Source organism: Gymnoscopelus braueri, assembly GCF_963280865.1.
Source record: "Gymnoscopelus braueri genome assembly, contig: SCAFFOLD_417, whole genome shotgun sequence".
NCBI lineage: Eukaryota > Metazoa > Chordata > Actinopteri > Myctophiformes > Myctophidae > Gymnoscopelus > Gymnoscopelus braueri.
This window is the reverse complement of record NW_027660533.1, coordinates 22,701-31,816: the sequence shown is the minus strand read 5'-3', so window position 1 is coordinate 31,816 and position 9,116 is coordinate 22,701. Positions and strand designations below refer to the sequence as shown.

The 9,116-nt window shown below is 47.1% G+C and overlaps 1 protein-coding gene across 1 annotated transcript; it reads right to left on the bottom strand.

The window, feature by feature from the left end:
• Positions 1 to 465: 465 nt before the first annotated feature.
• LOC308081469 (eukaryotic translation initiation factor 1A, X-chromosomal-like) lies at positions 466 to 912 on the bottom strand. The gene has a single exon (XM_080457841.1). It carries the CDS (start codon positions 909 to 911, stop codon positions 477 to 479), a length of 435 nt encoding a protein of 144 aa, XP_080313967.1. The 5' UTR covers position 912; the 3' UTR covers positions 466 to 476.
• Positions 913 to 9,116: the final 8,204 nt, after the last annotated feature.

The following is a 9,116-nucleotide window of genomic DNA, read 5'->3' as shown; positions in this document are numbered from 1 at the left end:
ATAGGCATATTGGTTAGATCGGCATTTCTGGACAACTGGATATCCATATATGCCCATATATGGACATATTGGTCGGATCGGTGGTTCTGGACAACCGCATATCCGAACAACTCGGCGGCGAGCACCGTAGTCCCTCAAGTCCTTGCCGATGCGCGAGCCGAGTTTGAAGTCGGTCGGCTCCATATATACACGTGACCATGTGCCTAACAGTCGGATATGTAGCTCTGGACAACCGGATCTCCTGGACAAACAGCCATAACTCCAGTTCCCAGCATGCATGCAAAGATGACCACTTCCGGTTTGTCGGATTGCCTTGAAACTTCACCCACACTCTCTGAGGGATTTGTAGTTCAATGGTGCAACCCGGAAATGGATCTGTTCACATCTGGTTTTACCAGGAAGTGGTCGTAGACCCAAAAAATATAAATGGGAGGATCGCTTGTAAAATCCCACCTTTCTCCTCCCATAGCAGGTCCTTAGATACCATCAATGTCCTCATCATCATCGTCAATGTCATCAAACTGGATCTCATCATCGTCCACAGAACCGAAGGTGTCCGTCTCGTTGATTTTGGCATGCTCTGGCAGTTCTCCGTAGGCTTTCAAACTGCGAGCTTCATCTGCATTGTATTTCTGGATGACGTCAGCTTTGTTGTCCTGGTAATCTCTCAACCCGACCAGAATGATATCCGACATGTTAATCCACACCTTTTTCCGGAGTTTTCCTCTGATGTGGCAAAGCCTCTTGACTCCGTCAAAGCACATGGCCTCCAGATGACCGTTCCCCAACATTTTGATCACCTGACCATATTCCTGTCCGTCCTCTTTGAACACCAGTTCTTTCTTCTCAGATTCATTCTCGTTCTTTCCACGTCGCCGGTTCTTTCCTCCTTTACCTTTATTCTTGGGCATATTCTTTTCCGCCTCTAGCTCGTTGTTTCCTGTGGTGATAAAACGAGTCAGTTGTCTAATGCTGTGTGATGTGAACTGGCCGATCGGCCACCCTTTATATAGTGCTTGGCTATGGATGCTCATGACATCTCACTGATCACGATGAGTCAACCATATCCATATATGGAGTTTTACATTAGCATGATGTCAGCACTAGATATCTCTACCGGCTCCATCAACCATGCCCAAATATGGAGTTGGTGATGTCAGACTTAGATAGGTTAGTATGTTGGATAACTATGGCAACCTATCAAATACCCATATGACGTGAAAGTGAGTGCAAGCCTTAGTTACAATTGTATTTTAAGAAAAACATGCACAGGGCCAAAGTATTCGAGATATGCCTTTTATAGAGGCCTACAACTTAACTATTTAAAATAATTGTAAAGTATAACATTTCCCAGACACATATGGGAGCATCATTTTTTTTTCTAAATTTTTATCCCACGATTTTGTAACCCCATTTTTTAAACCCAGTGCCAATTGTCTATGTAATCCTGGGCACTGCCTACCCTCTGCCAACCTAGGGAGACCAGGGCCGAGCTCATGCCTCCTTCAATGCATGAGAGCCAACTGACCATCTTGTCACCTGACAGGGGAGAGTTTCCTTGGTTGGACGTAGCGCGTGGAAGGAACACGTTATTCCAACCAGTTCCTTTCCCCTCCATCAGGCGCCCCGGCTGGCCAGGGGGAGGCAGTATAGTGACCAGGATTATTGCATGTTTTTGTGAGGGTACCTACCCGAGGGAACACGGGGAGAACATGCAAACTCCACAAAGAGAGGCCCTTTCGCCAACCCCACCTAGGGTATGGGCACTGATGACGCGGAGGAGAGAACACGCCCCCAGCGCCCACAGCATCCCCTGCGGGAATCGAACACAGGACCTTCTAGCTGTGAGGCGACATCATTTTAACCAGAGCCTTTAACCAATGAATGGAGGCATAGGCCTATTCATCATATTTACAGTGCCTTCATGTCTTTTCATAGCCCACCACTAGGTAGAGCCATGACATAGATTAACCATAATAACTCTCAGTGGTTCTCAAACGTTTTCTTGTCAAGGAGTTAAATGTTTACAGTGATCAGACAGACAGACAGACAGACAGACAGAGGGCATATGCATGACCCCATAGCGACCGAAGTCTGTGGCCAAGTTAACGTTTTTAACCAATCACGTTACTTATATTAGGTCTCGTGAGGGGGTTGGCAGTAGCTCTAAAATTCTGCCATCTTCCACTCCGCCCATGGTGATTGCGATTGAATGCATCACCAAATTTCGTGGCTATGTCACAGTCACATTGAACGTTTGTTATATCTGTTTCAGATGTATTGTGTGTGTGTGTGTGCGTGTGTGTGTGTGTTTTTGTTGCACCGTGGGAGCCGAACGAGCGTCGTGCTGTCAATATAGTAGCACATATGGATAGCTAACGTAACAGTACATATAATAATAATAATAGCTTGAATTTATATAGCGCCTTTCATAAACCCAAGGACGCTTTACATCAGAACAATGAACAACTAACAGACAAATGAACAAACAAACAACAAACAACTATATGCCATAAGCCTGAGAGAATAGGTGTCTTTTCAAGGCAGCTTTAAAAGAGTCCAGTGTTGGAGCATGGCGAATCCCTATTGGGATGGAGTTCCACAGGGTGGGTGCTGCCACACTAAAGGCTCTGTCCCCTGCATGTTTGTGTTGGGGACAGCAAGGAGGTCCAAGTCTGTGGACCGCAGGGTCCGTGACCGGCTCGGTTTATGGAGTAGGCTTGAGAGGTACTGTGGAGCAAGGGCATTTTGACATTTGTAGGTGAGAAGGAGGAGTTTGTAATGGATGCGGAATTGAACAGGAAGCCAGTGCAGTTGTTTACGGGTAGGGGTGATGTGCTGCCAAGGCTTGGTGCGGGTGAGAACTCTGGCAGCTGAATTTTGGACATACTGGAGCCTATCCAGGTATTTGTTTGGGAGCCCAAACAGGACAAATGCATGAATGAGGGTCTCAGCCACAGAATCGGAGAGTGAGGGACGGAGCCTAGAGATGTTCTTGAGGTGGAAGAAGGCCGATTTGGTTATGGATTTGATGTGTGACTGGTAGGAGAGGGTTGAGTCCAGAATAATGCCAAGGTTGCGGACTTCCAGAGATGGAGATAAGGAGCTGCCATCGACATGGAGTAGAACATCTCCAATTTTCTTGAGCAGTGCCTTGGGAGCCACAACCATGAGCTCTGTTTTTGAACTGTTTAGTTTGAGAAGGTTAGTGGTCATCCAGGCTTTTATTTCAGTGATGCAGTTGACTAGGGACTGGGGGGGAAGCTGACTGGAAGGTGTGGTGCTCAGATACAGTTGAGTATCGTCAGCATAGCAGTGGAAGCTTAGTCCATGGTGGCGAATAATCTGACCCAGGGGGAGCATGTATATGGTGAACAGTAGTGGACCAAGTACGGAACCTTGCGGCACGCCGTGTTTGACTGGGGCTGGGTGTGATCTGGAAGAGTTGACAGTGACAAACTGTTGTCTGTTGGAGAGGTATGACTGGAACCAGGCGAGGGCTGTGTCTGTGAGGCCAAGATAGGTGGAGAGGCGGTCCAGGAGGATGGTGTGGGAGACTGTGTCGAAAGCTGCGGAGAGGTCCAGAAGAACAACAATGCTGATGTGGCCTACATCAGCAGCCACAAGAAGGTCATTGGTGATCTTTAGTAGGGCGGTCTCCGTGCTGTGGTGTGTTCTGTAGGCAGATTGGAGTGGCTCATAAAGCTCATAGTTGGACATGTGTTGTTGAATTTGGGCGGCAACTACTCTTTCCAAGATTTTGCTGAGAAAAGGAAGGTTGGAGATTGGCCGGTAGTTGCTCAGCTCCTCAGGGTCAAACCAGGCTTCTTGAGAATCGGAGTGATTGAGGCAATTTTGAGGCTGCAGGGTACTGTGCCAGCTTGCAGTGAGGAGTTGATGATGTCCATGATGAAAGGGCAGAGGGTGGGTAGGCACGTCTTCACTAGTGCTGTGGGCATGGGGTCCAGAGAACAGGTGGATGAGTTAGCCTTGATGACCAACTCAGTGACCATCAGAGCATCCACAGCAGTGAAGGAGGAAAGACGGCACGTTGGGAGGCAGGCAGCGACGTGAGCAGTGTCCTGAGGCCGAGGAGTGTGTGGAGTGGGGGAGGCAGGTGCCAGGAGCTGTTGGTGGATGGAGTCCACTTTAGCTTGGAAAAAGTCCAAGAACCTGATGCAAAGGTCAGGGGCACCTGAGGAGTTAGGGACACTGAGGGGGCGTAGTAGTCGATTAATGGTAGAGAACAACAGCCTGGGGTTGTTCTGCTGAGAGCCAATAAGAGTGGAATAGTATTGGGTTTTGGTCCGGGAGAGAGCATCCTTGTAGGCATCTACATGGTCTTTGTAGATCAGACGATGGACAGTGAGGCCGGTTCGTTTGTAGAGCCTCTCCAGCCGCCGGCCAGTGGCCTTCAAGGTGCGGAGTTCCTGAGTGTACCAGGGGGCAGGACGGTTGAAGGAGACAGTCCGGGTTATCAGGGGGGCAAGGGAGTCGAGACTGAGGGATATGGCAGCATTGAAGTGGGTTACCAGGCCATCCACCGAGGTGTTGGGAGGAACCGTAGCCATACGAGTGGCTATCTGGGCAGATAGCGCTTGTGCGCTCACTCTCTTGATGTTTCTGAAGGTTATTGTGCGTCCAGGGTGCTGTTTGGGTACAGAGGCGGGTATTGTGAACAAGATGGCACGATGGTCCGAGATGCCCAGTTCCAGGCACTCCAGGTTGGAGGGAGGTGTGCCAGTGGAACAGACCAGATCCAATGTGTGGCCTTTTTCATGGGTGGGGCCCTGTACATGCTGGGTGAAATTGAAACAGTCCAGCAGCGATAGAAACTATTCACCACAAAAGCAGTTAATGCCCTGTGACACTTTATTTTTATTAGCTTTCCCTGTATTACCAACGATATATACTGCAGGTGCTAGCGTAGCGAGCGAGATGCTAATTTTGCAAACGTTGCTGGTCCTAGAGATGCTAATATGTCGCCTACAAGGGAGTTGCTTGCTAACTGATTAGCTTTAATGCTTGCGGTCGCTAACTTGAAGCTTATAATTCTTTTGGGATTGTTTATTCACTTTAGTGTCATTACCAGTACTGTACGGTAACCGGAAGACTCGCCCCAAAACACAATCGCCCCCATTTCTTTTGCGGACCGCTCGCCCCCCCAGTGGTTTTTGTAGTCTTGTATTTGTTTTACTGAGGTAACGTTTAGGAATAAGGTTAGATTTAGGCATAGTTTTACTGCGGTTATGTTTAGGTAAAAGGTTAGGTTTGGGCATAGTTTTACTGAGGTTACGTTTAGGAATACCTGCTGGCGACCGTTCCAAGGTCGCAGGATTTGACCCGGGCGAGCGTGTTTTGGGGCGAACATTCTTGTATTAGTACTGTACTACTATTTTCAGGTCAGGAAAATATGGTTATATACTGTATGGTGAGGAATGGGATGTTGTGTTTGAGGGCCGGATTCTCTGACCCGGACCCGGGTCCACTTTTCAGATGTTGTGATTAGTGTAAACACTGCATACCTTTACCGGAAATGGAACGGTGATCCATTCGGAATGGAACAGGGGTACACCTGGAAGATGTTGTCTGGTGTACGATTCATGTGTACTCGGTGCAATGTGAAGGCTCACCGAACCAAAACAAGGAAGTAGACTGCTATTCATCTATCATTATATATCATTATCAGGTGAGTGACACGTTATTTTACCGGGTTATACCTTCTGACAGTTCTACTTGAATGTTGACATGAAATAATAATCCTGCTAGTGTTTCAATAGCGTGAGCGTCAAAAAACTAAAACGAAGAACACAGTTATGTTGTGACTGATCGTCGCTAGTTGAAGACGGATAAAGATACCACGGATTAGTGAGTGACGTCACTGTTATGCGACCCCATACACTCGACGGCATACGCTCGAAACTGCTTATAAGATACCAAGGATGCGTTAGTGATGTCACTGTCAACTGTTCAGACGTAACGTCTTGGCTGTGTGGTGATTTTTCAAAGACCGTCAGCGTGCATTGCTTTGGTTGTGTATTGTTTCTCTATTATTAATAGTATAACTCAAGACAAAGGAACACAGTCAAACTTTATTATTCACTCTAAACTCTGACAGGTGAATCTTCTTCTGTCACATGACATTCTCTGACAAATGCTGGTTGCTTACTTCTTCCACAGACGCCAGGTTCTGTGGAAGAAGTAAGCAACCAGCGTCGTCTAGTTCTGCACGAACGATAACTCGTGCGCGACTTTCAGTGCATGTTTGAGTATCATGAGACTCCACAATGAGCAGTAGTAGAGAAAAAACTAACTTTGCATCGGTTATAATAGACGAATTTCACTCTTACACGGGCTGCCATTATGCCACGGAGGGGGTCGCCAGACTGCATGACACAGGACTCTCCGGAATAACTCAACGTCCATTTCAATGATGGTGAGTGATTAGCGACACATCAAAGATAACACTTAAAATGTCCGGATCTCTCCTTTAAATATACTGTAAACATACTTATAGTAAAAAGAAAAATGTCAAAATATATTCAATTAACCTATAACATGGACAACAGTAAAATCAGGATAGGATGCAAACTGAACAAATCCATCTTTCTCTCTCTCTCTCTCTCTCTCTCTCTCTCTCTCTCTCTCTCTCTCTCTCTCTCTCTCTCTCTCTCTCTCTCTCTCTCTCTCTGTCCCTGCCTCCTTACTTCATCTCCTGCCTCAGAATTTCTAGATTCTCTTTCTGGCTGCTGAATTGTGAATCTGCCTGGAATGTCAAATCACCATGTAATTCACACTTAACGCGCCACCCAATCAGAGGAAGAATAGGACGGGCAAACGCACACGCACACGCTCACACAGTACACACGCATACGTTTACATGAATGCACAATAAAACTGTGTTGAGAGCTGTCACTTTAAGAAAACAGTAACATAAAAAAATATATAACTTTAGCAGCAAAAACTAATAATTGCAAAGCAGCCAATTAAATTGTGCGAGAGAGATGAAACCGCTCATATTTCCCCTGGTAATTTCATGCTCTGAACTCGCTTCCGTGCGCACATAAAAAGAGGAGAGAAAATATAATTTCAGAAGCTGACAGAACTCATTGTTCGTGGAATTTTAAATTCAAAAAAGTTAATAAAGGCGAGTGCGAGATGAAGGGAATTTGCATTTCTCAGATTAACAGCATGTAGAGCAGCGGCAGCGCGCGGCAGCCTCGGGTCATCATTTAAGAAACCTTTGCATATTTTATTTAAGAGTGGCCCGGTTTGGAGCGTAATAAGACAGACAGATAATGATTAGAAGGTCGGGCCTGCGGGGCACAGCCTGGCTGGGCGCTGTAACGCTCTAATACCCCAGCACACACACACGCCCGCGCAAACGCACACAATACACACAACACACACACACACACACACACAAAGCTCGGCACACAGTCTGTGCCGGCTGCTGCTGCTCTAATTGGCTGCTGATGGTTTATGAAATGTTTTCCAAAGGTTTTATTATTGTTGTTGTTGCTGTTTGCTGGCTTTATTGCTTTCATGATTTTAATGGAAGTTTTCTCCTCCTACCGTCAGGAGAGCTGCCTGTCCGAGTCACCTGCCTAACTGGGCGCTGCTTTTTAATCAACATGTGTGACACACAATGCGGTCCAATGATATTTCCCAATGCTAAATGGCATGCATGCACACAGCTAAGGTAATGCATATGGGCAGCATTGTCAAGAAATACGTTTCCCTGATGAGTTGGAAGAGTCCCTCCACATGTGCGCACGCACACTCACACACGCACACGCACACGCACACGCACACGCACACGCACACGCACACACACACACACACACACACACACACACACACACACACACACACACACACACACACACACACACACACACACACACCCCTATATCCTGCATTGCATTCTAACATTTGTTTGCTGAAACAAATTATGAAACAAAATATATTTCACAAGGCCAGTGACCAAAGAAAAACACAGACAGATTATTCTACCTTCCTGCTATCTGCTGTGTATTGTACTGTATGTGAGTCGCCTTATCTGGTTCATCTCACACTCTGTTGTGTACAAGAGGTGTGTGCGTGGTGTGTGCGTGAGGTGTGTGCGTGCGTGTGCGGTGAGCGGATGTGTGTGTGCTGTGTGGTGCATGTGCGTGTGTGTGCGGGTGTGCGTGTGTGTGCGCGTGTGTGTGTGTGTGTGTGTGTGTGTGTGTGTGTGTGTGTGTGTGTGTGTGTGTGTGTGTGTGTGTGTGTGTGTGTGTGTGTGTGTGTGTGTGTGTGTGTGTGTGTGTGTGTGTGTGTGTGTGTGTGCAGACTCCCTGTGGGGTCAGTGAGATAGCATCTCTTTGGGCTCTGGGCCTTATTATCAGTGCAAGTAATTTCTGAGTTAGACCAATGTTATGCTGCACTAATGCCTCATCCAGTGTGTGTGTGTGTGTGTGTGTGTGTGTGTGTGTGTGTGTGTGTGTGTGTGTGTGCGTGTGCGTGCGTGCGTGCGTGCACATGCATTATGCGTGTGTGTTTGTGTATGTGCGCGAGAGTGAGTGTGCGCACATCAAAGCAGCGGGAGAGATGAGCATGATAGTATTCCTCTGATTAATTTAGTCATTTGGGATACTGTGCTAACTGGATTACACCTCAGAACTGTTGATACGGTCATGGCCCTGGGTTCTCTCTGCATGGATGTGGCGCTGTGTGTGTGTGTGTGTGTGTGTGTGTGTGTGTGTGTGTGTGTGTGTGTGTGTGTGTGTGTGTGTGTGTGTGTGTGTGTGTGTGTGTGTGTGTGTGTGTGTGTGTGTGTGTGTGTGTGTGTGTGTGTGTGTGTGATGCTACTTGTGAGGTCCAGCAGTCCTTACAAGTACTGTGTGCCTAAATGCAGTAACATGACATAGACACCGCAAACCGTGACCTCATCCTGTCCCGGGTGCGGGAAAGCAGTGATGCTTGGAGCAACGCCTCAGAATTTTCCTGAAGATAAAAAGAGATTTAAATACCATTAAGTGTTGTCAAAGGAAGGGTTCACGTCAGGGAAGTTCTACTAAGGGGTTTTGAGTAAGTGTTAAATAGGTCTATATTCCGATATTGAGTAACAGGGG